The sequence below is a fragment of the Pyrenophora tritici-repentis genome, chromosome 1, assembly GCF_003171515.1.
Source record: "Pyrenophora tritici-repentis strain M4 chromosome 1, whole genome shotgun sequence".
In the NCBI taxonomy this organism is placed as follows: Eukaryota; Fungi; Ascomycota; class Dothideomycetes; order Pleosporales; family Pleosporaceae; genus Pyrenophora; species Pyrenophora tritici-repentis.
Window position 1 is genome coordinate 339714 of NC_089390.1, and position 15393 is coordinate 355106.

Sequence of the window (15393 nt, forward strand, 5' to 3'; positions counted from 1 at the left end):
TTGGAGAGACGTGGATAGGTGCCGAATACCAGCAGCGTTGGTACAAGTCCTTCAGGTCCGGCGGTGTCGTTGACAGCAGAGATGGCAACAAGCCGGCCAAGCTGCTATCAAGCCAAATGTGGCCCCTGCTTACTAGCCTTGTCGATCAACCACAGGTCTACAAGAGAACCGTGCCACCCCTCTATCTAGGTATAGCTATACCTATATATTCTAGGCCGCTAGTGAGCAGGGGCCACATTTGGCTTGATAGCAGCTTGGCCGGCTTGTTGCCATCTCTGGTTGACAGCCTTGACAGCCATCTGGAGGATGTCATCCTTCGTCGTCGTAGATGCACCGATGTCGGCGGAGATGACTTCGAACGCTCGTCGGATGGCAGCATGGTAGCGTTCAATTTTGCCAATCGAGTGATGGGCCTCAACTGGTACTTCGTGGACTTCTATCATCATCGCGTTGGCATTATCAACAAACTCTTTGCTCGCAAAGTTTGTGCCAGCGTCGGTCGCGATAGTGTCGGGCGGTCCAACGTACATGTCAATCCACATAGCGCGCAGCGTGTCCCATGTTGTGCTTGCTTTTATGTCTATAAGAAAGCGGGCGGCTTGAAAAGCAGTTGCTTCGTCAACGGCGTGGAGGACTGGTTTACTGTCAATGTACATAATGTCGACGATGACGCGGGAGTTGAAGTCGAGGTTGTCATCGCGTAGAGTAAAGCGGAATCGGCCTGGTGCTTTAGCAGTTATCTGGCACTGATGACAGAACTTGTTAATCTCATCAATTAGCGTCTTGTCAATGTCGTCGTGGCCTGCCTTTACTAGGACTTTGTAGAGGCGTGCGGCGGCTGGATGCCCAAAACGTCGGTGGAGTTGCTGGAGTTCTCCTTCGGTGAGATAGTGGGTGGCAGTCTCCTGCTTGTTGAGAAGAAGCCGTGGATGCCCCCACTTGCGGACAATTGGGTACTCCTTGGACTGATGAACTAGCGTATTGTCGACGTTGTTGAAGTAGATGCCATGGCGGTCCATGTCATCAAGACAGAGTAAGAACGGTGTGTTAGTAGGCATTACAGCGAACCTAATCACTCCAACGGGTGTCTGGACGTTGACGTCGCCGATAGAAACACACTCCGGGTTATCCCCAAATCGGATCCGGTGTCGGCCAGCAGTTGACTTGTCAATCCATAACGGTTGGATGCGGTGTAACGCTGTAACCTGTTGCTTGCCTGCTGTAGACACTCCGGCCGCGCCGGTGTCTGGCATGATGCCTTGGAACTGCTCGCGCCCGTACCGGTGATCGAGTGTGAAGAGGTGGCTTGCCTCTTTGGCAATGTCGTTGCCGGCGTATGGGTCGATCTTCGTGATCGCGTGTAGAGCGGCGGCGTTGTTGAGGTTGCGTACCATTGTTCCTCCATCAACTGCACCGCAGGTAGCAGTGAGAAACTGGTGCTTTGTATCAAACTGGTCGTTGTTGAAGAACGCGTCGAGTTCTTCGTCCGTGCCGCCGTTATCGTCGTCGTCATTAAGGTCAATGCCCTCAAACTGGGCAAGGAAAGCTTCGTAGTCTATATCGACGTTGCGGGTCTGCACGTACGTCCGGAAACGTTGTTGCGCTTCCTTTCGCTCTTCTCTAGAGTGACGAGTTGACCAGCAGCCTGGCTTGCTACAGACGTAGCACTTCCTGTTATTGCGGCGCTGTGTATCATCGTTGTACTGCGATCGGGGTAAGCTGCGTTGGAAGCGGGATCCTCCGCGGTTGTAGTTGCGGGATCCTTCGCCTTGGCCTTGTGCGCTATAGTTGCGCGGTTTGTCGCGTTGTCCGCTATCGTTGCGGTTGTATCGGCGGTTTGTGTAGAACGCGTCTTCGCTCGGATCGGACTCCTCGCAGTTGAACTGTGAGCGCGGATGGCAGCGCGTCCAGTTGCCGACAGCGTTGCGGAGTTCTGAGGCAGCGGCTTCAAAGGTTGAAGCTGGGCGGATAAGGACTGCGCTACATGCTTCGACGCCTTGACAGGCAGCAATAAGTTGGCTTGTAAGAGCGAGCTCGCTTGGTCCATTCTGTTGAGTCATTGCCTGGTGCAGCAGCTGGAGCTTGTCGATGACTATGTCGAGACACTGGGTGAGTGTCTTGTCGGGGTTGTTGGCGATGACGTCTTTCAGCATAATGGTGCGCCACTCACTTAAGAACATTTGGTAGTTCTCGCTCGTGTGAAAGTACTCCCCTAGTTTCTTGATAATGCTGTCGTAGTCTAGGTTGAGTGGAGCAATGTAGTTGTAGTAGTATGCTGAGGCCTTGCCTCTAAGCATAGTAGAGACTGCAAGTTTGTACTGTGCTGGTGTCGTAATGCCAACCTTTTCGCAATGGTCTTTAAAGATGACTATCTTGTTGTCGAGGACGTCATACTTGTCGCCACTGAACTTCTCCTCCTCACTGTATACCTTTGCGAGGTTGGTGAGGGCTGTTACGTTTGCCTGAGCAGGAGATGGCGCATAGTTTATACTGGCGCTTTGAGTTGGCGGGTTGCTGCTTTGTTGAGTTGTTCTAGCGTGTTGTGCCTCTTCTGCTATCTGTCGGCATTTGAAGTCTGGGTTGAGTCGCATAACGTTGAGCTCGTCAATGGGCCAGTCGGGAGAGCGTGTAAGGCTAAGGAGATTGACTAGCTGTTGTGCGATGGTGTTGCGGCTGTTCTTCTCGATGTAGACACCTCGGTCGCGGAGTATGTTCTTGACTGCTGTACGGACTCGCATGTCCATTGCATTGAAATGATTGAGAGACCATCCTGCAAATGTCTCTTGGAAGTCTTGAATAAGCATGATGTCAAAGTCTCCGTTCTCTTCGGCCTGTATCATCCAGTCGATAGCAATAGTGCTTATCTGACCAGGGATAATAGCATCGGTTGCAATGTCGAGTTGGGTATTGGTGTACTCGTCCGCGTACACCTTTGGGTACCATTGCCGGGTAGTAATGCTTGTAGGCATGATTCCGGTGGGTTGCTTGTGAGTCGCGGGGTTGCCTGTGGGTCGCTTGTAGATTGCCCGTAGGTCGCTCGTCGCGGGGTTGACTGTGGCGGGGTTGCTCGCCGGTGATTTTGTCGGGTTTTGGTGCGTAGTTGACGCAGATCCCTAGTTCTGGATCTCTTTCAGACTCCGTCAGCCGAAACGAACGCTCGTGGGCGGATCTGTTCTTCGCACTGCTTAATACGATACAAGGTCGTACTAAGAGTCGCTTCTTTACCTAGGCTACACAGACGCAATGCTGATGGGCCCTCTGTACACAGATGTCTTGCCGATCTGTGGTCATATCAACCACTGATCAGTGTTGACACGGCAAAGGTGTCGAATACTAGCAGTCGTTGCAACGAACAAAGTGTATAGTATTTGATTAGTAGTGAGCAAGAGCTGGATGGAGAGATCTCCATATGTACGGTTGCGAGCTAAGCGGGAAGCTTGGTCTAACTAGTGGTCCAAGCTTCCGGCCCGGAAAAACTCGCCGGGCTGGCTGTACGCGCATGTTCCGACAGTGGCTTCTCTCCCTCTTTTTCTCTAAATGCGTGGTTTCGAGAGATCATGGAGGGTGCTGCCTTCTCTCTTTTCTAATTTGAAATTCGCAAGCGCCTATTTGTATCTTTATTCCCCTCCTCCTCCCCTTTCTCGGAACTTCCTTCCCTCTTCTCTACAACGACTATTTCCCTTCCTAAACCAAAAACCTACATTTCCACTTGCCATGTGGCTCCTCTCCCTCTCTTTTTCTAAAAAAAGTGCCCTGGTCATGTACGGATGGTGCCGCCTGTCTCTCTTTTCTAAACTGAAAGTACTCAGCATCAAAGCCTATGTTTGTTGCCCTCCTCCCTTCCTTTCTCGAAAATACCCTTCCTCCTCTCTACAGCGGCTATCTCCCTTCTTTAAATCAAAACCTCACCGCTTTCAATGTGGCTCCTCTCCCTCTTTTTCTCTAAAATGCGTACTGCTATTCTTGATGGAGGGTGCTGCCTGCCTTCCTTTCCTTGGAAGCCTGCGACACCAGTGGCATGAGTCTGCAGTATCCCGTCCGCCCTTTCTGCAGATGTGGAGATTGGAATGAATAAAATACGCCCATGATCGTAAGATGTGGCTCTTCCTCCTTCCCTCTTTATTAAAAAACTTCGGAGAAATTGTATGGACGTGTTTGTCTGTCTCTCTTGCCTGAAAATCATGTTACCAGCGATGAGATGAGCTCGCTGCCGCTCCTGGCCCTTGATTACCAGAGTGGCGCCTGAAAGTAGTTAAAATCATGTTGAGGTCCTGAAATGCGGAGGTTCTTCTATGTATACTCTATTGAACCATGAACAGAGACGATAAAGCTATGGGGTCTGCTGTTTGTCCAGTCTAAAATAGATAATCACCATGAGCAATGACTTTCTCCCTGCTGGCGACGTGGTTGAACACTTAAAATTGGACAGGAAGGTCAGGATGTCTTCTTACGCCAAAACCTTTGCGTGTACATCATGATGGTGTGTGTTTGTGTGTCTATTTCAAAAACGACGCTTCTCTGTACGATGATCTCGTTGGTGTATGGGCAGCAGTGGGTATGTATAGGAAATGACCTGGGGTTCTTTACTTCTTTACACACTTCTGCTGTATATTTTTCCAAAACTTACGAATTTGGGATCTATGGGTTGTGTGCTTCAAAATTACTACTGCCAAAGAGAATGGTTTTCTGAGTTTGCGAACGTGCAGTGCACAGTGCGTAGTGGGTTTAGAAGACGAAGGAACTGGCCCTTGGGTTTATTACTCCTTTACTCACTTCTATTCTTTCTTATCTAAAAGTGAACATAGAAACATAGATGGTGTTGTTAGGGCTGTAGCACCAGTGCTAAAAGGAAATAACGATAACTAGGAATGCATTCTGTTCGGTGATGGTTCTGATTGATTGTCTTGCGAAGGAGAACTATGGAAGAGCTAGTTATAGGAGCTCTGGTCTGAGCGCTGCTCGGACGCCGCGATCAGTGCGCCTGCTCGCGTGACCGAGATCAGTGCGGCCGATCACGTGGCTGAGATATCGTTGATATCTGTGATCCGACAATCTCGTTGTTTTTGCCTAAAACAAAAAGCAGCGACAACGATGATATCAAATTCTGACTCTAAAATAAGTACATAACGTTGTCGTTTCTGAAAATAGCATTAATTAGATTGATGGTGTTTTCAGTTCTTCACTATTATTCTATCTCAGAGATGGCAACAAGCCGGCCAAGCTGCTATCAAGCCAAATGTGGCCCCTGCTCACTAGCGGCCTAGAATATATAGGTATAGCTATACCTAGATAGAGGGGTGGCACGGTTCTCTTGTAGACCTGTGGTTGATCGACAAGGCTAGTAAGCAGGGGCCACATTTGGCTTGATAGCAGCTTGGCCGGCTTGTTGCCATCTCTGTTCTATCTTCTTCTTCTCTCTATCGCGCCTTGTTGTGTAAAGCTAAAACAGGACTATCGCATCTGGATGACCAGCACTCTCTCTTCTTCTTTTCTAAAACTACGATGTGCATGGCTGACTCTCCTACATGTATTCTGAAAAGTACTTTGCAAACCCATGATGTAAGGTACCTGCACTAGACCGCGCATATAAAGTCTGGGCCTCTGGCCTTCTTTGATTCCGTAATAAACTTCTTCCTCTTTGTCTTAAAACTTCAAGGATAACATCACGTGGCCAGTACTCTCCGCTCTGCTTCTAGAAAAAGTAAATTATGACAAATATCATGACTAGAGAACCCCTTCTTCTTTCCTCAAAAACATCGCTCACATTCAAATGAACAAGCTTCTTCTCTTTCTCGAACACCGTGGTCACAGTCATGATGACTTGGCCGCTCTTATCTCTCTTCCTTTCTCGAAAATTGGGAGACAATGGTGGATGGCTGGCTGACAATCTCTTTTTGATACAAATTACCATCTGTGGACACGATAGCTGGCTCTCCTTAGTTCTCAAAGATGTCAAAGTCAGCATTATTGTCGGCCATAGGGCTTATCCCTTGGCTCCTCCTTAGGCAACCAGGCAGCCACCCATTTACCCGCTAGTACCTTTACGGCCTAGCTCCTTCACTCCCTCTTCCCACTGCGTATATAGACCTCTTTCCGAAACAGCTCTATTACAACATGATTCTCCCCAACCTTGACGCTTGACAATTATGACTAGCTCTCCTTCTTTTCACAAGGCGACAGTCACATGTTCAATGATCTGCCTCTCTTCTCTTCCTTCAAAATCATCCACTATTATCATCTATGAGACACATAGTCTGTTCTCTTCTCCTCTCTTTTCCAAAATGTCATACGATCTCAGCATGACTCGCTGTCGTTCTCTTTCTGCTAGCGCTGTAGAGAGAAACTACTATAAATACCTTCTCCAGTCCTCCACTTCACTCTCCTCCTCCCTACTATCTTCCTGTAAAATCTAAATGATTGAAGAACCAAAAATCTCAACGACCTGAAAGATGACCTGGTCGCTCTCTTCTTTCCTAAAACATCATGTATCCCCCGATGACCAGCGTTCTTCTCTCCTCTTTTCGTCACCCTAAAATACCAGAGGAGCAAATAAGACCACATTCGAAGCGATAGCTTCTCTTCTCTTTTTAAACCCGATATTTTCCTGGTACAGCCAGCTTCCCCCCTCTTTTTTCTAATAGCTTTGATCGAAACACCCATGAGCAGACCGCCTTCTTTTCGAAAAATTCCAAAGGATCCCTTATATAGCCAGCACTCTTCTCTCCTCTTTACCTTAAAACACCAAGGGACCAAACGACCCTACCAACATGTCCATGACCCACCCTCCTCTCTGTCCTCTAAAATTGACCTACCGCATTGTCATGACGGACGAACAGGCCCTTCCTCTCTCCTCTTTTTTCTTATTTCTAAAATCAGGAGCTCACAAATTTGATGGGGCAGCCCTCCGCCTTCTCATTTTCCTCAAACAAGACATTAGGGGAGAGGACCATAACCAACCAGTCCGTTCCGCTGTTCTCTAAAATGAAGAACTTCACAATTGATGAACCAACCCTCTGCCTTCTTTTTTCCTAAAATCAACCGACGATCCGATCATGATCATCCGACATCTTTCTCTCTCTCTTACTACTTTTCACTCTTCTATAAAACAACGTCTCGCTGCTTTTCATCGGCGAGACCTCCTCTTCCTCTCCCTCCTCTCTATAACCAAAAAGCTGGAATCTGACCGGCATGACATGCTCTTCCTCTCCTTCTCTTCTCTTCTCCTCAAAAAGCACAATGACAGGTATTACACGGCTACCTCTCCTTCTTCTCCTGTTCTCTAAAAAAATTCAGAGAACGGTGTTCCACTCTTATTTTCCCTTATTTATAAAAACGAACGACAAAGATTTAATGGCCACCTCTCTCCTTCTCCCTCTCCTTCTCCCTCTCCTTCTCTCTGGAAAACACAATGCAAATTGTATCATGACCACTTCGCTTCTTCTCCTCTCTTTCTAAAATTGTTAAAAGAAAACCGATGACCTGCTCCACTTCTCCTACTGACCTAAAACATGTGTACAAGGACGGAATGGCCAGCCAGCTTCTCCTCTCCCACCTTTACCCCGAAACAAACTGGACGTCAGAAAACTTATAAAGCAGCCCTCTGCCTTATTCTCTTTCCCCTCTCTCTAAAACAGGCAATCAAAAACGGCATGGCTGACTCCGCTTCTCCCGCTCTTCTAAATTCTATCTACAACAACGCCATGGCCAGCAGCTCCTTCTCTTCTTCTCCTTCTTCCTTCAAAACATCAAAAGCTATTCATCGATGAACTGGCCCTCCGACTCCATCTCTTTCTCTCTTTAAAAGACTCAAAGAGCAGCACGATGACCAGCTCTGTTTCTCACACTTTTCTAAACCGGGCACGAAGCATGTCATGGCCGGCCAGTTCCTCCTCTTTCTTTCCTCTGTGCTCCAAAATGATGTAATCTATCAACCAATGGACCGGCCCTCTGCCTCTTTCTCTTCAAAACGTGTTGCGAGAGCTTGATGACTGCTTCTGTTTCCTCAATTTTCTCTGTCCTTTCGAAATAAACAAGGATATGGTTTATGGTCCAGCCCTCTGCTTCCTCCTCTCTCTCCTCTTTGCTCTAAAACTCATAACTTCAAGTTCCCATGGACCAGGCCTCCGGCTCCTACTATTTAAACCTGCGACATGATCCCGATAGCTCTGTTCTATTTCCTCTATTCTTCTAAAATATACAATCACGCGGTCTATGGTCCGGCCCTCCGCTCTTTCCACTTTCTCTGCCTTTCTAAATACAACAGGGCCACGATGGCTGTCCCTCTTTCTACTCCTTTCTGAAAACGCAATGAATAAAACCATGATGACTGTCCCTCTTTCCGCCTTTCCCTAAAAAAAAATGATGCCCACAAACGTTATAGCTGCCTCTCTTCCCGCCTTTTCTCTAAAATAATGAAGTACGTGGGTTATGGTCTAACCCTCTGCTTTCTTCTCTTTCTAATCCTGCTCCTAAGAACACAACTACCAAAATGCTATGGCCGTCTCTCTTTCCTCCTTTTTAAAATGTCCACCACAGAGTACCCATAACTGTCTCGTTCACCCTCATTTAGATACAAAGACAGAGTATCCATGACTGTCTCTTTCTCCCTTATTTAAATACAAATCACGAGTATCGATGACTACCTCTCTTTCCTCCTTTTCTAAAAATCCAAGCTCTGACACTTCATGGCCGTCTCTCTCTCTCTCCTCTTTTTCTAGAAAGTTATACCCTCATACTTTATCACTGCCTCTTTTCCGCTTTTCTTAAAACACAAAGCTAAGAACTTATGGTCTAGTCTTCCTCCTGCCTCTAAAACATAGCTGCACCATCTGATGGCTGTCTCTCTCTCCGCCTTCCTTGAAAGAAAATAGCGCCCCAGACGTCATGACTGCCTCTCTTTTTCCCTTTTCTCAAAAAACAAATCGAAGAATACATGGTCCCCTCCTCTGCCTTTTCTAAAACTCACATTATCAGATATCATGGCTGTCTCTCTCTCCTCCTTTTCTAGAAATCCAAGCTTTGACACTTCATGACTCTCTCTCCTCCTTCTCTAAAAACCCACCCCCCTAGATTCATGACTGTCTCTGCTTCCACTTTTTCTCAAAAACAAAATAAACACTATGGATCAGCCCTCTTCGTCCTCCTCTTACTTGAATCTTCTACAACGGACGTTAAATGACCTTCCTTCTACCCCTTACGTATCTACCTTTTCTGTAAATAGCCTCGAAAAATACGAAAACAAAAACAAGTATGCATAGTGTCGGCATACACACGGTGTGTCGCCTAATAAGGCCCAATGTACCGCCTCGATCCTACTTCGGCCCAACTCGGACCCAACGCTATGTATACCTTCGTAGCCCCCACATTCGTAGAATCATCATACACCAGAATACCAATACACAAGATTACCTTAGCTACTGTTATTCACCGTACGATCGTACAAGGCCTTCCAACACATAGAGAAATTTTATGTGTGCTGCGTCTGCCTGTGTGTGAAAGTGAATGTTACGTGCTGAAGAATACATGGTGTGTTTTTTGTGTATGTATATGGAGGGGGTATGTTACGTGTTGGAAACTACACGGTGAGGATATGTTGGTGTATGTGGAAGTGGATATGACACACGTTGGAGAATACATAGTAAATTCTGCCTACGATAGGGAGTAGACATATCCCACCTGGGAGGATACATGGTATGTTTTCAGTCACCATCACCTACCCTTCACACACCCCTACTTCGCCATGCTATCCAGATAAGCCTCCCAACCACCCTCAAGCAGTACCCCGTCCTTCCTCATCACCTCCATCTCGTTGCCCTCCATCCAAAGTCTCAACCTGTCTCTAACCGCCAAGTCTGTCATGCCTAGCATCCTCACCGCCAACAACGCCGCATTCGTCGAGTTGTTGATACCGACAGTAGCAACAGGCTCACCCCTAGGCATTTGCGTCATAGACAGTAGACTATCCATGCCATCCAAGTGGGTAGCTTTGACGGGTAGTCCGATGACCGGCAGTGTAGTCCACGAGGCGCACATGCCGGGTAGATGGGCTGCACCACCCGCTGCGCCGATGATCACTTGGACAGACGTGGATTCGGCGGACTTTGAAAACTCGCGCAGCCAGTCGGGCGTGCGATGGGCGCTAGTAATGCGTGTGGTGAAGGGGATTTCGAGCTTTTTCAAAATCTCGAGACCGGGGCGGAGGACGGGGAGATCGGAGTCAGAACCCATGATGACGGCGACAACGGGCTCAGGCTTGGAAGGTACAGAGATAGATGGCGAAACGGTCTTGCCTTTTTGTGCGTCGACAAAGTCAATGAGGGGTTGGACTTCGCGTTCCGCGGCTGCGAGGGTGGGCGCCTTGATGGTGATGTGGCCCATTTTGCGACCGGGACGGGCATCGCCTTTGCCGTAGAGATGAACTCTTGCATTGCCAGATTCTAAGGCCTTTCTTGCTACCAGCTTATGAGAATCTGGGGTTTTACCGCCGAGAATGTTGAGCATGATAGCAGGTTCGCAGAGACGGAGGTTTTCTTGCGAAATGGGGAGGTCGAGAATGGCTCGTAGATGTGCTTCATATTGTGAGATGGGGCAAGCTTCAATCGTGTAGTGACCCGAGTTGTGTGGGCGAGGTGCAATCTCGTTGATGAGCAGGCTGTCATCTTTGAGCAGGAACATCTCTACGCCGAACACACCCTTGCCTTCGAAAGCCCCAATGGCCTTCTTCGCAAGTTCTTGAGCGCGCTTTGCAGTCTTCTTCGATACATTTCGTGGAGGTGCATAAGTGAGTTTGCAGATGCTGTCCTCGTGCACTGTCTCGACCGTGGGGAATGTGAGTACGCCATCCTTCGTCTTGACGACCATGACTGCAAGCTCCATCTTGAAGTCTGCCCAGCGTTCCGCGTACAAAGGTCGCTTACCGAGCGCCTCAAATGCTGCACCGACATCTGACTCACTTTTGACCACAAAGTTGCCCTTGCCGTCATAGGCCTCTGTCTTACTCTTGAGCATGAACGGATAGCCGTACGATGAGCCCACTTCTTTTAGTCCCTCAACGCCCTTGCCTTCAAGATCAATGCTGTCTGCGACGGCAACTCCATGTTGTTTCAGATGTTGCTTCTGAGCGTACTTGTCTTTGATAATCCGTAGTGTCTTCCAACTCGGCTCAACGACCACCTGTCCAGCCACCTCTTCGAGCATGTGTGTGTCTACGTGCTCGATCTCGACGGTGACGACATCAGAAGATTCCGCGAGTTTCTTCACAGCGGCTGCGTCTTTGAAAGATCCGTCGATATGTCCGTCGTGTGCCGATATCTGCTTTGCTGGTGACCTTGCTGCGTCCAGGACATTGACTTGAATTTCAAGTCGGTTTGCGGCCTCGATCAGCATGCGGCCGAGCTGGCCACCGCCCAGTACACCTACCTTTCGGCTGTCGACCATTTTTTTTGACTGCGTTGTTCGTTGTTGTAGTAAGTTAGTCAAGTAATGGTGGATGGACTGAGTAGTGGCTGAGTTAGGTTACGTGGGTAAGAGTCACTAGCGCCGTAGTCGATTGGATGTGGGGGAAGGGTCGGCAGAAAAATTAGCACGGTGCACGCGAAAACTTCGTCGTTGAGCGTGCTCGCGATTTCCTGTTGCAGGGTTGGTTGAGGCGTTCAATCTCGGATCAGGGTTGAGTTGTAGCTGTACTCGTTTGTATTTTTTTCGTTTAAGAGCGGAAGTCTTCGGTCGCCTGTGGGAGAGTACCATGGTACTCGAGGGCACAATAATACTGAATGTTCCTGTTGCAGGCAAAATACCCTGCGCCTGTCATTATAGCAGTCACGAAGCTCTCACATGCAGAATACATAGGTAGTTCATGGGTAAACATGAGCTCGGAGAGCCCATTGTATGCTTCAATTTCATGTTGAGCATTGAGTATCTTTTTGCAGGCCTTCGAAAAGCCCTTGCCAGTCATGATGCGCGCCTCATAAGTGAATTCCCATGACCATGACCACGCCAACCCAGAGAAACCATATCGCTTCCAGCACACGCTTAGACCTTGAAACCACGCGACCTTCTGCGTCCACGGGCACGCTCGAACTTGCGGCCCTTGCTCTCGACATAAGGCTTCTTGTGGGAGTGGGGACCGAAACCAAAGTGCTTGAAGGCCTCACGGGAGTTCTTGGGTCCACGGAGGAGGAGGGTGTTGGATCCGGTGGGGAAACGGGTGGCAACCTCATCGATGGTGAGGCACTCACCACCAGCCTTCTCGACGCGAGCGCGGGCAGAGGCGGTGAAGCGGAGAGCCGCAATGGAGAGCTTGGGGACCTCAAGCATGCGGTTGTCGTCAGTGACGGTGCCGACCTGTATTCATTAGCCGGTTTTCTGAAGCGGTATGTTCGGGTGTTGTACAATGACGATGGTCTTGCCCTCGTGGGTCTTCGCGGAGTGCTTGTTGGCAGCGGTCGCGACGATCTTGGAGAGGGAGACGGCTAGACTATGTTAGTTCACATGTTCGAAGGCTTCGTGCAGTCGGCAATCTTACGGGGACGGCTGTAAAATGTTAGTTCATCTGTTCGCAGCTCCGTCTGATGGGTGTCTTACTTGGTCTTGGACATCATGAGACGTCGGAGAACCGTCTTGTTGAAGGGGGCATCGGTACGGCCTGGAAGCAGTTAGCACAAACAATGCGCGCGATTCCAACGGGGGTACTTACGAGCCAGGAACTTGTAAAGACGCACCAACAACTTGACGTAGGGGTTGGTGGACTTTGGGACCTCTGTATACTCGTCAATCTCTATCCTCTCGAGGGCTCATGTTGCGTCTAAAAGACAGCTGTCGCCAGCGCATTGCTGCGCCGACTCGACGGGGGTTCACATACTGCGGTGCCCGTCTCGAACATGGTGGCGGTCGAGGTCAATTCCCATCTTGACTGATTTTGAGCGTGTTGTGCTGTGGGTTAGTGACGACTTGGAGTTGAAGTTCGCAACTCGCGGAAGGAATTCTGGACATGGCAGCTTGGCGTGCGTGGTCTGTGCGAAGCGAGCAGAGTGCATCTCCACCAAGCCGCCTCACTAGCCAAGACAGGCACGCGCGCATCCAATCCGCCTCATCATGCAGACTGAGACTTTCTATCTGATGTGTTTCGTCTCGCAACTGAACTATATGCACGACCACGGTTGAAGCAGATTGATTAATGCTCGCGTACTGAACGATGTTCGGATCGTGGTTTGTATTGTGGCAAGCCTGATGACCATTGTTTGATCTAAATAACTCTGCACTACCTAAACTACAAATCACAAACCACCAACGTAGATGCTTCACAAGCATTACCATTATGTAGCTAGATGTATGTCTTTTGCTCGCAGTCTTCGTGAATGTCTGCAAGATCTACTTATGACAGAAAGTGTGTTACTTAATCATTCCCCATCATTGCCTCTGACATGCTGTTGAACCTACTGCATCCCAAAACCCAAAACTGTGGAAGCTTGTCCACTCGGCGTAGAAATTTCGCCCGTCTATACTTATAAACACCGGTTACCGTACACTCCAAGTACACTACAAGCAGGGATAAAAAGACAAAGAAGAAGAGCAAAATGCAAAAGGGGAGCCCAGGGTCCGGCAGAGGGCTTGATCTAAGCTCAAAGGTAGTGGTAGCCTGTCTGGGACCAGTGGGTTCTCTATACAGCCTTGTCACCGATGAGCTTGCCGATACCGTTGTAGACCTGGTTGGTCGAGTCGGGGGCGTAGCGAGGTCCAAGAGAGCCAAGAATGAAGAAGACGGAGATGACCACAGCAGTGAAGATCATCAACTTGCGGAGGACTGGCCTGGTGTGGCCAAGCTCTTGCCACTTCATACTGCCCTGGCCGAGGTACTCCTTCAGCTTCTCGCCGCCAAGCTTGTAGTAGACAAGACCTCCGAGCGCAATGGCGTAACCAAAAGCCTGGAGGGGTGTGACGGGGTCCTTGAATAAGAACATGGATGCGAAAACGAGGAGAATATCCTTGAGTACACCGGAGAGGGTAAGTACGAGCGAAGAGGTCTTGCCGATCTGCAAACTTGTTAGCTGGTGCGGATCGAGTCAAGGCGATGCAAACGTACCAAGAATACGACCGAGACATTGAGCAGGAACGCAACGGAGGCGTTGGCGAAAAGGGTGAACAGACCAACGCGGTCCACGTCAGCCATGGTCATCTTGGGTAGCTCGGTGAAAAGCAAAATGACACCGTTGATGACGGCGCACGCGGGGGCGTAGTAGTAGAGCGAGACGAGCGGGTCCATCTTGAAGTCAGCTCCGCTAAGCAGGCGCTGAACCATGACCAGACGAATAGCCTCGAAGACGATACCAGCGCACTGGAAGAGGAAACCGATCATAACAAATTGGATTTCACCCATGGATGCGATGACGACACCGATGACGATGAAGGAGACGTTTCCGAGTGTCTTCAAGTTGACAGGCGCAACACCGAGACCCCAGGTGGTAAGGAGGACAGCGACTGGCATGGTGGCCTGGAAAAAGTCAGCAATCGTTCCAGCATCCTGCTCCTCATTCCACGTACCTTGAGCATCTGGATAAAGGCAACACTGAGGTAGAGATATGCCTGGTTACCGCAGATCAAGCTCATACTGAAGAAGATACCAATGGGGACGATGGCTCGCAGGTATACACGCCCGGTCATGGGCACCTTCTTTCTTGAGTCGAGGATGGTGGTGAAGCGGGCGAGGAATTGCGTCATAACGGTGGCGAAGACCAAATGCCATGTTGTAAGGAAGATGGGGTAGTCTGTTGCTGCTGTTAGTGAGGTCTTTGCGAGGGAGTAGAGCTCACGTACGGAACTTGGCCGTGTCAAGGATGTATTTGTTGAAGACAATGGTGCTGGAACTGAGGGTGATCCATGTGCTATGAGACGATTAGCAACTGCAGGGCCTCGTATGGTGGGTCTGACACATACGCAATGTATACAGCAGGATGGAAAGAGGGCGGTTCAGGCGCCGACTTTTGCGCATCGGGGTTGACAGTTGGCAAGACTGGGAGGGCCGTGTCGCGCGAAGCCTCAACCGAGGATCTCGCTTTCTCTTCTGAAGACATGGTTGCGTGTAGTGACTAACGAGGGACGATGAAGTGTTTGCAATGGAGACTGGCTGGCGGGAATCAAAGGAGAGGTTCAGCTGTAGAGTTTCCTTGGTGCTGCAGTGGCAGTAAGCTAGCGCGGCTGACTGATCGTGATGATGTCGTTTCGCAAGGGCCAGGCCGCTGGAACACTAAGTGGCACAAGCAGCACAACAGATGACAGTGAGCTTGTCAGGGCAAAGGCAAAGAGGAGGTAAAGAACGGCAGAAGAGTTGGGAGAAGGGTTCAGTAAATGTTCAGGCAATGTCTATGCGCTAGGAGGAAGGGAGGGGCGGAGCGGAAA

The 15393-nt window shown here is 49.3% G+C and overlaps 4 protein-coding genes across 4 annotated transcripts; all 4 read right to left on the minus strand.

The window, feature by feature from the left end:
* Nucleotides 1-218: 218 nt before the first annotated feature.
* On the minus strand, nt 219-2969 carry PtrM4_001300 (uncharacterized protein; the record flags this gene model as incomplete). The annotated part of the gene is made up of 1 exon (XM_066102585.1): nt 219-2969. One exon carries the CDS (start codon nt 2967-2969, stop codon nt 219-221), a length of 2751 nt encoding a protein of 916 aa, XP_065964787.1.
* A 6760-nt stretch (nt 2970-9729) lies between these two features.
* Nucleotides 9730-11436, minus strand: PtrM4_001310 (PurK, Phosphoribosylaminoimidazole carboxylase (NCAIR synthetase); the record flags this gene model as incomplete). Its single annotated transcript, XM_001941733.1, has 1 exon — nt 9730-11436. The coding sequence occupies one exon, from the start codon at nt 11434-11436 to the stop codon at nt 9730-9732; it is 1707 nt and encodes a 568-aa protein (XP_001941768.1).
* Nucleotides 11437-12030: 594 nt separating this feature from the next.
* On the minus strand, nt 12031-12905 carry PtrM4_001320 (RPL18A, Ribosomal protein L18E; the record flags this gene model as incomplete). The annotated part of the gene is made up of 6 exons (XM_066102586.1): nt 12031-12342; nt 12391-12470; nt 12524-12531; nt 12583-12643; nt 12695-12757; nt 12860-12905. The coding sequence occupies 6 exons, from the start codon at nt 12903-12905 to the stop codon at nt 12031-12033; spliced, it is 570 nt and encodes a 189-aa protein (XP_065964788.1).
* Nucleotides 12906-13658: 753 nt separating this feature from the next.
* On the minus strand, nt 13659-15068 carry PtrM4_001330 (TPT multi-domain protein; the record flags this gene model as incomplete). Its single annotated transcript, XM_066102587.1, has 6 exons — nt 13659-14030; nt 14081-14332; nt 14435-14488; nt 14539-14762; nt 14812-14879; nt 14932-15068. The coding sequence occupies 6 exons, from the start codon at nt 15066-15068 to the stop codon at nt 13659-13661; spliced, it is 1107 nt and encodes a 368-aa protein (XP_065964789.1).
* Between the last annotated feature and the right edge of the window lie 325 nt (nt 15069-15393).